Source organism: Hylobates moloch, unplaced genomic scaffold, assembly GCF_009828535.3.
Source record: "Hylobates moloch isolate HMO894 unplaced genomic scaffold, HMol_V3 SCAFFOLD_8, whole genome shotgun sequence".
NCBI classification, from domain to species: Eukaryota; Metazoa; Chordata; class Mammalia; order Primates; family Hylobatidae; genus Hylobates; species Hylobates moloch.
Window position 1 is genome coordinate 19,887,083 of NW_026652283.1, and position 21,191 is coordinate 19,908,273.

The window sequence follows — 21,191 nt, forward strand, 5'->3', positions numbered from 1 at the left end:
TGCCCGCCCTGGCCCCCACACATTGCTTGCAAGCTGCTCTTGGAACAAGTGCTCAGCTGCCTGCCATGGAACTGGTCGTGGGGGATGGGTAGTTGCTACTCTACTAATGGCTGAAATTGACCAAAATTAACCTCAATTTATATCTAAGCCTTCCCTTGGAAGTTGTAAGCCTTCAATGGGCTCCAGAGTTTCAAAATAGTTACATAAGACATAATCTGCCAATGAATTTGTTGTCTAAGTAGGAAGACAGATTTCTGGTGCTCCCTACTCTGCTATCCTCCCAGAATCTTCTAGGAAAAATTATTTTTACATAGATAATTGTTTTTGGAAGCTTCGTCTAAGTTACAATAAAAAAGAGAAACAAAACCTTGCGTTTTTATAATCTTCAAACTAGTTTATACCTTATTTTATTTTCTCCTCTCCTTTCTTTCTTCCTATGTTCTCTCACTCCTCCCTTCTGTTCTTCCTTCAAAACTAATTTAGTGCTTTTCCAGTTTGGGGGCATTTTACATTTGGTGAATTAACCATTTAATTCCTCAATTCTTTTTTCTTGTCAACCTTTGACCATTTTCCTGTTAACCCTTCCATTGGAAGAAACTGGATGATGAAATTAATTGCTGACTGAGGTTATTATCACTGGATTCATGTTTCCCATGTTCTCTCCAGCCTTTCTCCTCTTTGAAGGAGGGGAGACAACTTAGATAACTGAAAGTGGTGTATATTTTTGTAACCTCTAGGGAAGAGGAGAAGGGAAGGGACATGGAAGAGAGAAGATATGATTAAGCCAATGTAAACATTGTTAAAAAATTTATTTGTAATTTTTTTTTGTTCATTTGTTAAGTAACATCATTCCTTAAATATAAAAGCAATCTTACAGGATTATGCAAGTGTCTCACACAGAAATGACTCCAAAGCTCTCCTTGAAAAGTTGCCCCTTCTGAATTTCATGACCTTTCTTAAGGGTAAGAAGACACTGCCAAAGAGGCCTCTGACCACAGGATCATTTGATCATTACTAACTGTACAGGAATATTTACAACATAAGACTGTGAAGTTGTGGAGTCTAGAGGGGAAGGGGCAGAAGTGTGCAGAGGTGTGGGGAATGGCGACAATGGAGGCACTGCCCATCTTCCCATGACTCTCTGAAACAGGCATGATGCAGATTGGTTTAGGGGCATGAAGGTGGGTCTGAGCAGGAGGACATGAGGAGAGGAGGGATGGCGGAATTTTATCTGGAGCCTTTCACATGGAGGGAAGTTTTGTATGGTAGCTCTGGTGTATTAAAATAAAACATCAATTGTATGAGCATAATAGACATTCTAGTTCTTCACCAGCTGGGGATCTGTCACCTTATTTCCTAATGAACTCATGTGTTTTTCCACAAGTTGTTCTCACCTGCTACCATTACAGACTGGTCCAGACCTGCTTATCCTTTTGTTTCCCACAGCCTATTTCAGTGCAAGGCCTCATTTCCATGAGACTCTGGGAGAACAGCATGCATTCTGGGCAGGGTGGGACACAGTGATGGGATGGAATGTGGTCTGGCTGGGAAGTCAAGAGATGGATTCCAGGTTTGAGGACGGATTGCAGCTGGATGCATTGATGGCATAAGGCCAGAAAGTAGAAGGTGCTCCCTGTGTTTGGATCACAGGGGATGCCTTCTGAAGGAGCCCTCTGCACAGGACTGTGTTAACAAATCATCTGCCCTTGATGCTCAAGTTTGTTCCTCCAACCTAGAAACTTTTAAACATTGCTGTAGTTTCTCCATGTTGGGAAGGCTTAGGGGTCGGGAACTTGGCACAGGACCCAGTTACTCATCCTCTTTTATGCCTCTTGGGATCCTACAGAAAAGCATTCTCTGCTCTCTTCTCCTGGCTAAGGGCTCAGGAGAATTTCCTCAAGGGGGCCTGAAACCTGCACTCTCCAGTTCCTTGGCAAGCAAACAATGGCTTACCCTACTGCCTGCTAGCCTCTTTTTCCTTTTCTCCTTGGTAATAAATTTGAGGGATCTAAGAATGCCAGAACAGGAATTCTCCAGGCCCAGTAAATAAGAACCATTCTGTCAATTTCTATATTTTCTTATGTAGAAATCATACTCTTTTAACATCTATAACCTACCTCTTCCACCAGGAGCTTTCTCTGATAATGACCTTGGTTCAAGGAGCATGAGTGATTTTTAGATGGTGAACGTTCAGTCAATGTATGATTTATGCCAGGAGAAGTGGGATAGTACCCTTTTTGGAAAGGCTACAAAGTCAAATTATTTACATTCTGAAAATGGGGATGCATGAGAGGACCCACAAAGAGGAGGTTCACCCATGAATCAGCAAGTATCTGATCTAACAGCTCTGGTTACGTAACATTCTGGTTACATAACATTTCAAGCTTTTGGTTACAAAACATTTCGAGCTTTTCTTTAATTACTTAGTCTTTGTCTTGTCTGCCTTATTGTTAGTAGAGACATAAGAGAATTTCCACAGAAAATCCCACCTCGGACTCTACTCAGTGTTGAACTGATTTGTTATTCTTAATATATTTATTCAGCTGCAATCCCTAGTGTCCTTCCAGAGACTGATTAAAAGTCTGCTCTAATATACCAGAAAGACTAAGGGTCTTTACCACTTCATGTGCTGTTACTCAAATGTCTTAAAATCATCTGAGGCGAAGTTAATGATTTTAGGAGGAGAAATTAATGATTTTAGGAGGAGTAGTATTTTTTCAATGTAGATAAATAATATTTATTTCATAATAATAAACGATTCTGATGGCACTATTTCCACCCATGGAAGTCATTCTGGTTCTGTCTCCATGTCTATCTACACAATGATCGCCCTTCTGGGAGGAGGAAAAGTTCCTTATGGAGAACTCAACCCCAGCCCTTGAACCTTAAGGGTGTGTGTATTCTGAGGTGTTCAAGCATCTCCCCAATAATGTGGAGATCTAGCAGAAACCCATTTACCTGATATAATGCTATCTGACTCCACAAAGCAACATTTCATTGCTTTGAAATAAAAAATTAATTAAGATAAAACCATAGGTGGATTCACAAAGAAACTGTGTAAGCATCTGTAAATATAGGTTAATTTTTGAATTATAAGTAATATATTAAACCACTATTTCTAGTTTCATTAACTTTATACTCCCCACAATATTAAGTAAAAAAATTACTGACTCTTGACTTCCCACTACCTGTTCTCTTGTTTCTCTTCTCCATGTCTGTCTGCTATGCCATTATCTCTACCCTCATGAGAGTAGTACAAGTGCTCAGAATAAGAACTAAACTCCCAGGCTTCATGTATACCAACAACAGAGTTCATGAGGGATCCCAAAGCACTCCAACACCCACTTTCTCTGACCTGCTTTCTCCCACTAAGAAGTGTCAAAGGAGAACCCTACGTCTTCAGAGTAAAATGCCATCTCCTCCATGAGGGGATAAAAGTGATGCCAAGGTACTAAGTCCATAGCCATGTCTCTCTGGGCCTATGATGCTCCATTGAGGGAGTTCAAGTGGGTGAATTGTCCACAAAGTAAGACTCAGCTTTCTCAGATCATCTCAAATCTATCAATAGGGATGATGAATGGGTCTCAGGAGCTTGAGTAAGTTTTTGCTTATTCAGTTTTGCTCCATGACAAGAGGTCACCAGGGAGCCCAGTCACCACCTTGCCTAATTTTGACACTCACGGTTTCACCAACACTATCTGCCTTGAATCCATAAGAACTAACCTCATTATGTCCTCTGCTCCCGTTTATGTCAGTCACCTAAATAGCCACAGAATTCCAAGCTATCTCTCATTTCCCTTCTTCTAATTTCCATAAGTCTAACTTCCATGTATATCCTATTTGCTTCTTTTTATCTCAGATTCCAGTTCAGAAGTGAGCATTCTCTTCAGCATCGCACACTCAGCAAAATCTGATTTCCCCTGAAACCTTCTCTTGCAGTGGCTGTTTACTTTTTCTTGCTGCTCTGTGAATATAGGTAAGTCTTTTCTCCTTGTTTTAGTTTCCAGGCCATTCTCCTCACTTCCTCCCACCACGAAGGAAGTGCCGCCAAATTTCATGTCATCAGATCTTAATACAGTATCTCACTGCTGCAGTCATACCTACATCAGAGTTAAACTCCCCCTTTCCAATGATTTTAGTTCCTCTCTCTTGTTTCAAAGCCAGTCTCAGCTTGAACCTTGGTTATTTTTTATATGCCCTGAGTTGAAGTCTCAAACTTCATGGAACTGAAACTTAACTTTTCATCCTTCCCCCTAAACCTGTTCTATACAGCCTTTCTCAGTTGCTTTCTTTTTCCATATGATGCATCTGATCATTTGGGAAATCATATTAACCTATAAAGCATCTGTACAAAGTCCTTCAGTTAACAGGCCTGCCTTCTGTCCAGCTACCAACTCACACTTTGAACTGGCAACTCAGTTTCATACTTCCAGGCTCCTTCTAGGTGTATTCTGTATTTCAGCTTCCTCCACTCTGTTGTATCCCTGCAGACACTCTCACTCCATTTACAGTACACATAAATAACCATAGTGTATTGACACCCACTTTTCCCACCCTTCCTTACTCCATTCTCTTCATTCATTAGGGATTTATGTCATTCTTATATATTGATTGTCATTTCAACAGGAAGGAGAATAAGGAGTAGACAAACAGGTATTTGTCTGTTCATTCTGTTCTCTTTTACCAGAAGCCCTATATTAATAAGTCCTTTTCTATGTCTAAAATCCCTGTTTTTAATTTTATCCATAATTTACAAAATAATAATATAAGTAGATTTAGCTTTTATTATGTACCTTAGCCTTTACTAACCTCTGTTTCATAACAGAAGCTACTGTCTAAGATTATTTTTGGAAAATTAGTGTTTGTGTTCTACCTTAGGACACAATGGGTGGTATAAGCATTGGTCTAAAGAGTCCTGAATCTGAGAAAGTGGTTCTTTGACAATATCTGACATTACAAACAGCCTTTAAGAGCTGGAGTTTTTATAATACTGTCCTTTCATCCTTTGAATCAGACACATGTTTTTAAGAAAGACTGTAGTCACCGGATTTGAATTACTGAAAAAAAAATCCAACAATCTTTGCCTCATGATTTTTAATAACCTGCTTAAGTTTGTCAGTACTCTGTACAAATTGAGCAAATGTATGAGTAATAAAGAAGAGAAAAAATTGAAAGTAGGAGAGTATATTTATGAGTAATCTATTATATAGGAGTCATGCCTAGAATGAATAAGAAGAGTTAAAGAACGATTCCTAAATAGAATAAGAAGATGTAGGCCTCTCTCACATGGAAGTGATAAACTTGAATAAAATATTTAAATCTTCACATAACAGAATGAGAATTTAGGTATCTGAATAATTCCAATATCAAAGCACAAATTTAGTGGAATTAAATAGGTTTTCATAACAGAAAATTTTTAGAACTATTAGTAGAAGGAGATGTAGGAAGTACACCCTCACTTTGATGAATTAAGAGAAATTGCTGTTTCAACATAAAAATAAAGCTGGCTCTAAGAATCTTCTTTAGGGGGCTGTTATAGATGTCCCTCCTAGGAAAACTTAAGTGTCATTGATACCTTAGAAATATCATTAGTGAACATTTTATTCTTTTGAGTTAAGAGATTTTTTTTTAGGTTCTTAAAGACAAGAAAAAGTTATCTATTGTATCTCTATTGATTTTTAAAACAATTAAGTTGTACAGCATGTTATCTAATTCTGAAAAAAGTAATATAATAGGACAATTACAATTTAATTTTCAATTCATCATCTTTCAAAACCGTGGACTTTTGGTATATATCTTTGCACTCATTTTCCTTCCCTTTGACTTTTGTCTCTATAAGCTCAGTTCCTGAAGAGGCATTTTCACCAGGTAGATGACACTTCCTCAAAAGAATTAAGATGATTAAGGCTGGAACAAAGCTTGATCCTCTTAGTGCTGCCGGCAATCCGAGGTAGATGTATCTATTTTTTTTAAAGTTAAAACATATTAAATATTACATAGACAGTGTGGTTAGTGCAAACTAAATTTGTATATCTTTATATTTTATTTTGATAAAAACAGCAGCTGATGGTTTTGCATGCTGATCTTATATAAGCAACTTTGCTAAACTCTCTTATTAATTTCAGTATTTGTTAAAATATTTTATGTTTTTTTAATTTTCCCATTGAGAAAATCCAAATTTATTTTCATTTTTCTAATGTTTTGTTATTGTTGTTATAACTAGTTTTTCATTGAGTAGGATCTTCACCTCAAAATTAATACTGATAGTGATAGCAGTTTTATTCTAGTATTTAGTAAGAATGCTTCCAAAGAATCATCATGAATTATAATATATACTCTTGTGAGAGTTTCTTTAGATGACCTCGATCAGATTAAGAAAGTTATTTTCTATTATGAGCTTGCTCAAAATTTTAATGATGAATGTGCATAATATAACCAAATAACTTTTCTGCTTGTAGTCAGAAGAATATACAAGGTTTTCTACCTTTATTGTGTTAATAGCGTCTATTACACCAATAGATTTTCTGATGTTGACCTATCCTTGCATGCTTAAAATAAACCATATTTGTAATTTTTATACATTATTAGATTCAATATATCAATTTTTTTGTAGAATTTTTGCATGTATAAGATTAGCCTACAAATTTTTTTCTTGTACTGAACTTGTCCAGTGTGATTATTAAGATTGTACTAGCTTTGTGAAATGAATTACAAAATTTTCCCTTTTTCTGTTTCTGAGAATAACTTGCATAATTTATGAATGAATCATCAGTTCATTGTAGGTTTTTTCAGACTTTCCCGAAAAATATCTGAACTTGGTGGCTTTGGGAGATGAGCATTTTTGAAGGTTTTGCATTTTTAAGTAACTATAAAAATATTCATATTTCTATAGATTTATAATAAAATCTGGTAATATATAATTGTCTAGAAAAAATATCTATTTAATATGTTTCAAAATTGTTATATCTAAAATCCCTATGTAAGTATTATAATATCTGTACTTATATTAGCTTCTTCATCCTTAATGATGTTTTATTTGTGTCTCCTCTCTTTCTTTGTTTGCCTTTCCACAGTGTCGTTATTAGTAATATCTTTGCACCTTTACAAAAACGTAGTTCTTTACTTTCTTATTCCCTCTATGGTATATAGTCTATTTATTAATTTCTGCATCTCATTTTTATCTTTCTACTTCTAAAATTTTCTTTTATTATGAAATATTACTAGGATTCAGAAAAAAATGGACACCAGTGATTGGATTTAAGGCCTACTGTAATCCAGTATAACCTCATTTTAACTTAACTAATTCCACTTGTAAATGCTCTATCTGCAAATAAGGTCACATTGTGAAGTTCTGAGTGAGTATCAAATTTTGAGGAACACTAAACCCTGTACAAGGTGTTTTACCTCATTAATTGGATTAAAACACTGAATCTGGATTTAGTCTCTTGACTTAGAAGTACCTTATTCTTCCTTTGGAAGCTGATATCAGAAACCACTGCCTATTTTGAGACATAGAGCCTGTGAATTCAGCTTTGTTTACTCCTTTATGTTTCTGTTTAATTTCTGAAAAAACAGATGTTTAGGATGATGTTTATATTGTCTTTTAACCAAGATATGTCCCTTCTGAATTTTAAAAATACATTGTATCAATTATTCTTATTTGAGATAGGAAATACATCAATATGTAAATTATTGAGTCATTTATCAGGTTGTTCTACATCATTTGTATATATTTTATTGTTTTTTCTAAATTCTAAGTTCATTAATTTTCAGCCTTTATATGTAAATGTATATATGTATATATTTATATACATATTATATTTTAAATGTATAAATATATACATATTTATATGCATACATGTATATAAACATATATACCTATGTGTATATACATATGTGAATATATATTGCATACATATTTGCATATGTAAAACATCTATACATATGTAAATATACATTATTTATACACATATGTAAATAAATATGTATATATGTACTTATATGTATGTATTAATATACATATTTATATACATATATTTGTACATATGCAAATATATACATAAGTGTATATGTATTTATACATTTAAAGCTCTAAAAATCCCTTTGATTACTGGTTGGTTTAGCTTCATCCCACAAGTTTTCTTATTCAGTGCTTTCATTGACATAGAGTTCTAATTATTTAATTCTGTTTATTGTAATTTATTCTTTAAACCATGAGTAATTTAAGTCTGCATTTTTTTTCTACTTTTCAAACATTTGAGGTTTGGGCATCTTTTATTATAGACTTTCATCTCCATTGCATTGTGAACAGAAAACAGGATATATGTGGTATCAATACTTTTTTTTAACTTTTTAGTGGCGTAGGTGCTGGTATTTCGGTTAACAATTATCCATGTGTTCATGTAGATATAGATATAGATGTATTATAGATTCATATAGATTATATATATTCATATAGAATATACATTTATCTGTATATTCAATTACTTTTGTACAATTTGAAGTTGAAATATACTGTATCCTCACTCATTTTCATCTGTGTTTAATATTCATTTGTAGGACAAGTATATTGAAATTTTCCATTCTGTAGATTTCTTCTTATAATTTTATAAGTTTTTGTTTTGTATATTTGAGGTTATGTTGATAGATTTACATAGGTTCATAATTTTTCTATATTTTTTGTAGTGTTTTCCTTTTATTATTAATATCCCTGTTTAACCCTATTAATTTTTTCCCTTTAACTTATACTTTGTTTAAATCATTAATATAACTACAGAAGTTGATTTAGTATGTGCCTGGTAGATCTTTTTAAAACCTTATCTTCAATCATCTTATGTTTTTGATCTGTCTCTTATAAACAACATGTAGTTCAAATTTTGAAAAGTCCAATATAAAAATTGCTATCTTTTAACCAGCACGTTTAACCAATCTGCAAAACCACTTAGGCCTATTTTTTAACTTATTTGTGTGGGTTTTTTTCTTATGAATTACCACTATTGCATTTTCTCCCCTTCTGTTGGTTGGAATAAATCTAATTAATCATTTTCACATTTTTAGCAAAATTTAAAGGTAATCAGAAGTTTGTTCTCAAGAATTGTTAAACAGTCTAAGATTTTACTTCATTCGTAAGCTAACAGGCTAGCCTGCCACAGTTTCAAGGATGCTAACAAAAGATACAAGGCTCATAGGTCAGAGACAAAGGACTTTTTTTCACTCACAACACAGAAGTCAGCACAAACTTCATGTTCAGTTTGGTTTTCCTTACCTTCCAAGTCCCAAAGTGGTGAGACAGAGGGAGAACCAGGTAAATGTGCACACAGTGGATTTGGGCCACAGTTAGAAAGTCCTGAATTTAGGAAACCCCAATCTTTTAAATGGGCTTCAAAAAAAATCTGCCCAAACTTTGCCTCAGAGACAGACATTTTCTTATCATCATGGACAACAAACTACCTGCCCTCTGTCCTTGAGAGAGACACTATTTATATCTTCCAAGGTCATTTACTGTTCCAACATCCTTGAAAATATAGTCTAGAAAAAATGCTCTCAGTGCCCCTGCTAACAAGAAAAGCAGAAATGTAGGGATCCATGGAGAATTGTCTACCAACAATATTTACCTTTATTTCTAGAATATCTTGGCTTCTGGTAGATTTTCTCAGGATACACCATTTCATTGGCCAGTCTAATTGGTCTGACTAACAGAGAATGGAGCCAAGTCTGTTTAATGTGTCTCAAGCACCATTTAATTCAGGATACTATCAACAAGAATCCAAGAAGCAGGATGAGGCCAGCCCTCAATAGTGACCCTTGGGGTTCCTCAACTGTGGTAGAAATCCACAGCATACATAGCATGTATTTCCCTCAGCATCACTCCTAGGGAGCTCTGGGGGAAAGGGGAATAGATACAGGGATGAATCTCCTGCTGTCTGCTCTCCCCATACTTCTTGATATATGTCCTTTTGCTGATCAAGACCAATATCTTAGAATGCTTTAAACGATGGTAAATTGTTTTATATTGAATGAAGTAGCTTTATCATTGCCCCCTCAAGAGAAGTTAATTCAAATTTAAACAAAAGTCAAATTTCCTAATGAAAAAGAACATGAAAATAGAAAGAACAAAGAGTTTTATTCAAAATTAGATTTGTATTTACCAAAGAGAAGGCATTAGGAGACATGAAAAAGATTGTTTCAGCAAAATTTAAAGAGGGAGAAAAGATATGATTTTGGAGACCAGAGAGTGATGGTGAGAGGACGTGAAGTGAGGCTTCAGACTCGTTAGATGAGGAAATCATGCAGGATAAAACAAAGGGCCTTTAGAAAGCAATATAAATTGGATAGGGATCAGTGCACAACCATTACCTTCAATATTGTGTTGACTGCTAAGAATTTCACAAACAACACTTTGAAAGCCAAGGTTAGGGAAGCCATGTATTCTTATATTTACCAAACACTTGAGAAATAATGGGAAAATACAATTCTAGTATGCAAATAAGGAATGGAGATATAACATCAGTATCTCTTTTGGAAATAAACACAAAAGTATTCTTTTCACTTGACAAAGAAAAAGTTACATATGAATGGTACTGTGTTATGCACAGTCTATGCTTATAAAACAATTTTAAACAAATTATTATCTTTACCTGAAGGTGGTGGAATCATATATCCTGCATGCCCCTGACTCACCACATTTCAAAGTTCCCCAGTGTAAACATGTGGAATCCATTAAAGCGCCAAAATATATAGGTGCAGGAATGCCAGCTACAATCAGCAGGGAAAGAAAAATCTATCAACAAGAATTAAGATACTTGATTTATTTGGAAATATTTCAATTTTCTTTTTTTGTACTGCAAAGTTTATCAAAACATAAATCTAATGGTCTAAATTTTATTTTTAGAAATGATGAGTTACTTTTACTGTAAAGTTTCTAAATTATTAAAAGACAAGTAATCTTATGGTTAAATGCAACATAATTATTAGTAGAGTAAAACATTGAATTAAAGATTCTGAACTTTATATATATTCTTAAATGTTTTGGGCCAATTATATGTACATTTTATTTGGGCAGAGCATTTTCTTTCATTTTATTTTCAAATCTTCAAACAAAGAATAGTGTAATTAAGGTCAGACAGGGCCTTTTCAAGTAAAAGAGATTCTCTATCTCTTTGTGTGCTGCATTCTCATATTTGTAACGTGCTTTTTACATAAAGAAGGGACATTTGCTAGACTGTTTTTCTGAAATAATTATCTTGTTTATCTAGTATTTAATATTGTTCTGATAGGATGTGGGAAAAAAATAACTATTTTTACCAAATACTCTTGTGCAAAATGTATGTAATCCCACACCAAGGGACTTCTCTTCAGATTTCATGCACCTGAAAAGTAAATAAGTTTGTAAATAAAAGAAAAATAAAGATTTAAAACTATCATATTGTCTTGAAAAGGCCAGTTGTAAGCTAGTCACACATAATGAACATTCAGAATTTACTTTCATGCTCACTTATTGTTTATTCAGGGCTTTATTATCCAGCTGGCAGCCTACACAGGAGCCCATTTCTGGTCACTGGCACTTTACCCATCACTTTTTCTTATTAATGCCTATTTTATTGGTCGGGCGCGGTGGCTCATCCCTATAATCCCAGCACTTTGGGAGGCCAAGGCAGACGGATCACCTGAGGTCAGGAGTTCGAGACCAGCCTTGTCAACATGGTGAAACCCTGTCTCTACTAAAAATACAAAAAATTAGCTGGGTGTGGTGGTGGGTGCCTGTAATCCCAGCTACCTGGGAGGCCGAGGCAGGAGAATCACTTGAACCTGGAAGGCAGAGGTTGCAATGAGCTGAAATTGCACCACTGCACTCCAGCCTGGGTGATAGAGCTACACTCCGTCTCAAAAAAAAAAAAAAAATTGTTTTTAATAACACAGAAACTAGATACACTAAAAATCTGCAGTAAGAATAACAATAAATAAATCTTATACAGTTCTTATTTAGAAAAGAACAAGAATACTCACTATCACAACTATAGTTAAATAAATCTTGGAGGTTTTAATTTATGCTATAAGAGAATTTTAGAAGTCTCAGATGTGTAAGGTTTGGAAGTGAAAAGACAAAACTTGTCATATTTGCACACTGAAAAACCTACACAGAAAACCTAACAAAATCAATAAATTATTAGAACAAATAAGACAGGATGCGGTATAAAAAGTAAATTTTTAAAAACAGCAGCATTCCTCTAAACCAGCAATAACCAACTAGAAAACATAAGAGAAAACAGTACTACACATATACCTATAGACCTATCTTTACTTATGCGTAGAGATGATAGAGATAGAGATAAATATGGACACATACACACACACACACACATACACACACACACATACACACCCACACACACACACCCACACACACACACACACCCACACACACACACACACAGAGACCTATCTGTCCAAAATAGTGCAATAATTTATGTTTATAAGGGAGGGGTAGAGCAGGGAGCTAAATAGAAGGCTCCACCAATCATCCCTCCTGAAGGAACACCAAATTTAACAACTATCTACATACAAAAAAAAAAAACCTTTGTACGAACGAAAAATCAGGTGAGCACTCACAATACCTGGTTTTAACTTCGTATCACAGAAAGAGGCACAGAAGAGAGCAGGAAAAATGGTCTTGAATTGCCAACACCAGCCCTCCCATCCCCCAGCAGTGGCCACATGGCATGGAGAAGGAATCTGTGCACTTGGGAGAGGAAGAATGCAGTGGTTCTGAGACTTCATTAAATGCTATGCTGCCCTGTCACAGTGGAAAGCAAAACCAAGCTAAACTCAGCTGATTCTTACCCACGGAGGGAGCATTTAGACTAGCCATCACCGGAAAGTAATCATCCAGCCCCACAGTTAGAACTTGAGTTCCAGCAAGCCTCGCCACCATGGGCAAACGTGCTCTCCCTAAATAAACTTGAAAGGCAGTCTAGGCTGCAAGGACTACAACTCCTAGGCAAGATCTAGTGCTGAGCTGGGCTCGGAGCCAATGGACTTGGGAGTCACATCACCTACTGAGACACCAGCCAGGGAAGCTAAGGAAGTGCTTGTGCCACCCTTCACCCAACCCCAGGCAGCACAGCTTGTGGCTCCAAAAGAGAATCCTTCCTTCCACTTGAGGAGAGGGGAGGAATGAGTAAAGAGGACTTTGTCTTGCATCTGTGATACCAGCTCAGCCACAGTAGGATAGGGCACTGGTAAGGGTCATGAGGTGCCCATTCCAGGCCCTAGCTCCTGGCTGGCATTTCTAGACATACCCTGGACCAGAAGGGAACCTGCTGTCTTGAAGAGAAGGACTCAGTACTGGCAGGATACGTCACATGCTGGCTAAAGAGCCCTTGGGGCCTGAATAACCAACAGCTATACTCAGGTAGTATGTTATGGGCCCCGGGTGAGACTCAGGTGTGCTGTATTTAGATGAGACTCAGCACATTCAGAGCTGGGGCAGCTGTGGGGAGAGACTCTTTCTGTTTGAGAAAAGCACAGGCACAGGAAACAAAGAGAATTCTGTCTTGCATCTTAGGTAACAGCTCAGCTACAGTGGGGTAGAGCAGCGGTTCCCAAATTTTTTGCGCCAGGGACTGGTTTCGTGGAACACAATTTTTCCACTGACCAGGCAGGAGTCGGGGATGATTTTGGATGAAACTGTTCCACCTCAGATCATCAGGCGTTAGTTAGATTCCCATGAGTGAGCAGCCTAGATCCCTCACATGTGCAGTTCACAATAGGGTTCACGCTCCTATGAGAATCTAATGCTACAGCTGATCTGACAGGAGGCAGAGCTCAGGGGGTAATACTGGCTGCTCCCTCCTGCTGTGAGGCCAGATTCCTACCAGGCCAGGGTCTGGTAATATTCTGTGGCCCAGTGGGGGTAGGGACCCCAGGGGTAGAGCACCAAGCATGTTTTTGCAGTTCCAGATTCTGGGCCTTGGATCTGGCATTTCTGAACCTGCCCTCCTGGGCCAGAGGAGAGCTAACTGCCCTGAAGGGTGAGCCCTGGCCTAGCAGCATTCACACAGGCTGACTAAAGAACACTTGTGCCTTAAGTAAACATCAGTGATGGCCTGGCAGTATCCCCTGTGAGCCTGTGGTGGTGGTGGTGGCCATGGGGTGGGGCTCCTCTGACTTTGGAAAGGGGAGAGAAGAGTAAAAAGGTGTTTCTCATAGTCTGAGTGCCACCTCAGCCACACTAGAATAGAACACAAGGTAGATTTGTATGATTTTTTACGCATCCCAGGCTCCTGGATGGCATCTCTGGACCTTCCTAGGGACTGGGAAAACTCACAACTCTGAAGGGAAAGACAAAAACATGGCTGGATTACCACTGGATGATTGTAGAGTTGGGCCTTGAACAAACATAGGTGGTAGCCAGGTAGAGGTAACAGTGGGTCTTGGGTGAGACTAGTGCTGTGCTGGATTCCAATCTAACCCAGCACAGTCCCAGTGGTGGTGGCCACAGGGGTGCTTGCATCACCCTACCCCCAGTTCCAGGCAACTTAGCACAGAGAGACTCCATTTGTTTGGGAGAAATTAAGGCAAAAGAACAAGAATCTCTGCCTGGTAATCCAGCAAATTATTTTGAATCTTATCCAAGACCTCCAAAGTGGTAACTCTATGAGTCTACATGAACCACAGCATTACTGGGCTTGGGGGCCCAAGTCCTTTTGAATACCTGGAAAGCCTGCTCAAGAAAGATGGCACAAACAAACCCAGACCGTGAAGACTACAATAAATGCCTAACTCTTCAATGCCCAGATATCAACAAACATTGACAAGCATAAAGAACATACAGGAAAATATGACCTCACCAAAGGAACTAAACAAGGCAGCAGGGACCAATCCTGGAGAAAGAGAGATATGTGACCTTTCAGATTGAGAATTCAAAATGGCTATTTTGAGGAAACTCAAATAAATTCAAGATAATACAGAGAAAAAATTCAGAACACTCTTAGATGAATTTTACAGAGGTTGACATAAATAAAAAGAATCAAGCAGAAATTCTACAGCTAAAAAAATTCAATGACATACTAAAGAATGCCTCAGAATCTCTTAATAGCAGAATTTATCAAGCAGAAGAAAGATTTAGTGAGCTTGAAGATAGGCTATTTGAAAATACACAGTAGGGGATACAAAAGAAAAAAGAATAAAAAAAGTGAAATGCACATACACAATCTACAAAATAGTCTCTAAAGGGCAAATCTAAGAGCTATTTGCCTTAAAGAAAAGGTAGAGAAAGATATAAGAGTAGAAAGATAATTCAAAGGGATAATAGCAGAGAACTTCCCAAACCTAGAGAAAGGTACTGATATCCAAGGGCGAAAAGGCTATAGAACACCAAGCAGATTTAACCCAAGGAAGATTACCTCAAGGAATTCAATAAACCCCCCGAGGTCATGTATAAATAAACAATTCTAAAAACAGCAAGAGAAACGAAGTGACTGACGTACAATGGAGCTCCAATACAACTGGCAGCAGACTTTTCAGTGGAAACCTTACAGGCCAAGAGAGAATGGCATGACTTATTTAAAGTGCTGAAGGAAAAAAACTTTTACCTTTATATCTGGTGAAAATATCCTCCAAACATAAAGGAATAAAGATTTTCCCAGACAAGCAAACACTGAGGGATTTCATCAATACCAGCCCAGGCTATAAGAAATGCTAAAGGGAGTACTTCAATCAGAAAGGAAAAGATGTTGATGAGCAATGAGAATTCATCTGAGGGTACAAAGATCACTGGAAATAGTAAGCAGAACAATGCAGAATATTATAACACTGTAACTGTGATGTATAAACTACTCTTAACTAGGAAGACTAAAAGGTGAACCAATCAAAAATATTAATAACTTTTCAAGACATAGTAAAATAAAATAGAAATAGAAATAACAAAATGTTAAAAATCAGGGGGACAAAGTTAAAATGTAGAATTTTTTTTTTTTTAGTTTTCTTTTTGCTTATTAGTTTCCTTATGCAAGCAGTTTTAACGTATTATCACCTAAAAATGAGCTATAAGATAGTATTTGCAACCCTCATGGTAACCTCAAATCAAAAAACATACAATGGATACACAAAAAATAAAAAAGCAAGAAATTAAAGCATACCACTAGAGAAAATCACCTTCACTGAAAGGAGGAAAAAAAGGAAGAAGAGAAAACCAGGAAACAAATAACAAAATGGCAGCAGTAAGACCTTTCTTATGAATAAGAATATTTAATGTAAATAGACTAAACTCTCCAATAAAATGACATAAAGTGGCTGAATGGATTTAAAAAAATACCCAATAATCTGTTGTCTACTAGAAACACATGTCACTCATAAAGACAGAGACACAGAAAATAAAGGGATGAAAAAGATACTCCATGCCAATAAAAACAAAAAAGACCAGGAGTAGCATTACTTATATCAGACAAAATAGATTTTAAGACAAAAACTGTCAGAAGAGACAAAGAAGATCATTATATAAGGATAAAAGGATTAATTAAGCAAGAGGACATAAAAGTTATAAATATGTATTCACCCAACATTAGAAGCACCCAGATATATAAAGCAAATATTATTATAGCTAAAGAGAGAGAGAGAGCCTAATACAATAACAGCTGAAGAATTCAACACCTCGCTTTCGGCATTGGACAGATCTTCCAGACCAAAAAAAAAAAAAAAAAAAATCAACAAAGAAACATTGGATTTAATCCAAATTATAGACCAAATGAACCTAATAAATATTTACAGAACATTTTATCCAATGGCTACAGAATACAAATATGAATCCAGCACATGGATCATTCTCAAAGATAGACCATATGTTAGATCACAAAACAAGTCTTAAAATATCCAAAAAAATTGAAATAATATCAAGTATCTTCTCTGACCATAATGAAATAAAACTACAAATCAATAACAAGAGGAATTTTGAAAACTATACAAACACATGGAAATTGAGCAAAATGCTCCTGAATGACCAGTGGGTCGATGAAAAAATTAAGAAGAAAATTAAAAAATTTCTTAAAACAAATAATAACGGAAACACAACATACCAAAACTCATGGGATACAGTGAAAGCAGTACTAAGAAGGAAGTTTATAGCTATAAATGCCTACATCAAAAAAGAAGAAAAACTTCAAATAAACAACCCAATGGGCCGGGCATGGTAGCTCACACCTGTAATCCCAGCACTTTGGGAGGCTGAGGTGGGTGGATCACAAGGTCAGGAGATCAAGACCATCTTGGCCAACATGGTGAAACCCTGTCTCTACTAAAAATACAAAAATTAGCTGGGCGTGGTGGTGTGAGACTGTAGTACCAGCTTCTCCAGAGGCTGAGGCAGAAGAATCGCTTAAACTCAGGAGGCAGAGGTTGCCGTGAGCCAAGATCGCGCCACTGCACTCCAACTTGAGCGACAGAGTGAGATTCCGACTCAAAAAAGAAAAAAAGAAAAAAAAACCAATAATGCATATTAAAGAATTAGAAAAGCAAGAGCAAACCAAACACAAAATTAGTAGAAGAAATAATAAAGATCAGAGTAGAAATAAATGAAATCGAAATGAAGAAAACAATACAAAAGATCAACAAAACAAAAAAAAAATAGTTATTTGAAAAGAAAAACAAAACTGATGACCGTTTAGTCAAAATAACTAGGAAAAAAGAGAGAAGATTCAAATAAATAAAATCATATATGAGAAAGAAGACATTACAACTGATACCACAGAAATCCAAAGGATTGTTAGGAACAACTATATGCCAATAAATTGGAAAACCTAGAAGAAATGGATGAAATCCTAGACACATACAACCTACCAAGATTAAACTATGAAGAAATCCAAAACCTGAACAGATCAATAACAAGTAATGAGATTGAAGCTGTAATAAAAAGTCTCCAGCAAAGAAATGACCCAATGGCTTCACTGCCTAATTCTACCAAAGATTTAAAAAGGAAATAATACCAATATACTCAAACTATTCTGAAAAACAGAAGAGGAGAGAAGCCTTCCAAACTCATTCTATGAGGCCAGTATTATCCTGATACCAAAACCAGAAAAAGACACGTAAGAAAAAAAAAAAAAAAGGAAAACTAAAGGCTAATATCACTGATGAATATTGATGCAAAAATCCTCAACAAAATACTATCAAGCCAAATTCAACAACACATGAAGATCATTCATCATGACCAAGTGGGATTTATCCCAGAGATGCAAGAATAGTTCAACATATGCAAATCAATCTATATGATACATCATACCAAAAGAACAAATGAATAAAACCATATGATCATTTCAACTAAGTGGAAAAAACATTTGATAAGACTCAGCATTGCTTTATGGTAAAAAAAAAAAAAAAAAAAAAAAAAAAACTCTCAAAAAACTGGGTGTAAAAGGAACATGCCTCAACATAGTAAAGGCCATATATGAGAGACCTATAGTAAGTGTCATACTGAGTGGGGAAAAATTGAAAGCCCTTCTTCTGTGATCTGGGACATGATAAGAATGCCCACTTTCACCATTGTTATTCAAGATACTACTAGAAGTCTGAGCTAGAGCAATCAGACAAGAAATACAAACAAAGAGCATCCAAACTTGAAATTAAGAAGTCAAATTATCATTGTTTGTAGATGATATGATCTTCTATTTTGAAAAGCCTAAAGACTCCACCAAAAAGCTATTCAAAATGATAAACAAATTCAGTAAAGTTGCAGGATACAAAATCAACATAAAAAATCAGTAGTGTTTGTATATGCCAACAGCAAGCAGTCTAAAAAAAAGTAATTCTATTTACAATAGCTACAAATGCAATAAAATAACTAGGAATTAGCTTAAAGAAGTGAAAGATCTCTACAATAAAAACCGTAAAACATTGGTGCAAGAAACTGAAGAGGATACAAATAAATGAAAATGTATTATATGCTCATAAATTGAAAGGAACAATATTGCTAAAACCAAACAAAGGAATCTGCAATCTATAGATTTGATGCAATTTCTATCAAAAAACCAATGATATTCCCCACAGAAATAGAAAAGGTAGTCCTAATATGGAACCACAAAAGATCCAGGATAGCCAAAACTATCCAAAGCAAAAAGAACAAAACTGGAGGAATCACATTACTTGACTTCAATTTATATCACAGACCTGTAATAAACAAAACAGCATGGTACTGGCATAAAAACAGACACATAGACCAATGGAGCAGAATAGAGAACTCTGAAAAAAATCCATACATCTACGGTGAACTCATTTTTGACAAAGATGCCAAGAATGTACACTGGGGAAAAGACAGTCTCTTCAATAAATGGTGCAGGGAAAATGGAATATCCATAAGCAGAAGAGTGAAACAAGACCCATATTTCTTGCCGTATTCAAAAATCAATCAAAATGGATGAAAGACTTAAATCTAAGACCTCAAACTATCAAACTACTGCAAGAAAACATTCAGGAAACTCTCCAGGACATTGGACTGAACAAAGATTTCTTGAGTAATACACCACAGGCACAGATAACTAACGAAAAAAATGGATAAATGGGATCATATCAAGTTAAAAACCTTCTGCACAGCAAAGGAAACAACAAGATGAAGAGACAACTCACAGAATGAGAGAAATTATTTGCAAGCTACCCATCTGACAAGGGATTAATAACCAGAATATGTAAGGAGCTCAAACAACTCTATAGAAAAAAATCTAATAATCCAATTAACAAATGAGCAAAATTTGAGACATTTCTCAAAAGAATAAATACAAATGGCAGTTATATGAAAAGGTGCTCAGCATCATTGATCATGAGAGGAATGCAAATCAAAACTACAATGAGATATCATCTCACCCCAGTTAAAATGACTTTTATACAAAAACAGGCAATAACAAATACTGGTGAGGATGTGGAGTAAAGGGAACTTGCAGCACTATTCACAATAGTCAAGATTTGGAAGCAACCTAACTGTCCAGCAATAGATGAATGGATAAAGAAAATGTGGTACATATACATGATGGAGTAATACTCAGCCATAAAAAAGGAATGAGACCCTTGCATTTGCAATAACATGAATGGAACTGGAGGTCATTACGTTAAGTAAAGTAGGCCAGGCACCAAAAGACAAACTTTGCATGTCCTCACTTACTTGTGGGAGCTAAAAATGAAAATAGGCTGGGCACTGTGGCTCATGCCTGTAATCCCAACGCTTTGGGATGCCAAGGCGGGTGCATCATCTGAGATCAGGAGTTCAAGACCAGCTGGGCCAACATAATAAAACACTATTTCTACTAAAAATACAAAAATTAGCGGGTGTGGTGGTGCACACCTGTAGTCCTCGCTACTCAGGAGGCTGAAGTAGGAGGATCACTTGAGCCAGGGAGGCGGAGGTTGCAGTGAGCCAAGATTGCGCCACTGCACTCCAGCCTGGACAACAGAGTGAGACTCCATCTGAGAAAAAAAAGAAAAAATGAAAACAATTGAACTCATGGAGATAGAGAGCAGAAGTGTTGTTACCATAGGCTGGAAAGGGTAGCCTGGGTGTGGTGGGGAAGTAAAGATAGTTAATAGGTACGAAAAAATGGAAAGAATGAATTAAACCTACTATTTGATAGTGTATCAGAGTGACTATAGTGAAAAATAATTTAATTGTATATTTTAAAATAACTAAAAGAGTATAAATGAATTGCTTGTAACACAAAGGATAAATGCTTGAGGGAATGGATACCCCATTTACCCTAATATAGTTATTACACACTGCATGCTTGTATCAGAATATCTCGTGTAACCTATAAATGTATACACCTACTATACACTCATAAAAATTAAAAATTAAAAAAACTATACTTATATATGATTATATAATTATTTAAATCTAATTTTTACTTCTGATTTATTTTATGTATAATTTTAATTATATGCTATGTAATTATAATCTAGATGTAAAATTTATATTTGTATATGGGGGAAATGATACACATATATACATATACATACAAAATACCATGTACAATCACATTGATAATCACAATTATTTACAAGCATTACAAATATAAATTTAAATATATTTAAAATCAATACAAATATAAATCAGCTTAAAATCACAAATATACATATTCATGTCTCTATATATTTGCAATCACAAATATTTACATGTGAATGGATATATATGTATATTATATGTTTGTGATGGTAAT

At 35.8% G+C, this 21,191-nt stretch overlaps 1 protein-coding gene across 3 annotated transcripts in view; it reads right to left on the reverse strand.

Annotated features, from left to right (window-relative positions):
• Window positions 1-841: 841 nt before the first annotated feature.
• SLCO1A2 (solute carrier organic anion transporter family member 1A2) overlaps window positions 842-21,191 on the reverse strand; it is a 62,349-nt gene continuing 41,999 nt past the window's right edge. For 2 of the 3 annotated variants that reach the window (XM_032159786.2, XM_058442904.1), the window contains exons 12-14: window positions 11,305-11,369; window positions 10,638-10,755; window positions 842-5,960 (exon numbers count right to left, since the gene is read on the reverse strand). In XM_032159786.2, coding sequence (XP_032015677.1) covers window positions 5,741-5,960; window positions 10,638-10,755; window positions 11,305-11,369 — 403 coding nt within the window. In that variant the 3' untranslated portion in view covers window positions 842-5,740. Of the gene's footprint in view, window positions 5,961-9,494; window positions 9,556-10,637; window positions 10,756-11,304; window positions 11,370-21,191 lie in introns of those variants that run through there. The other variant, XM_058442905.1, reaches the window with a different exon arrangement.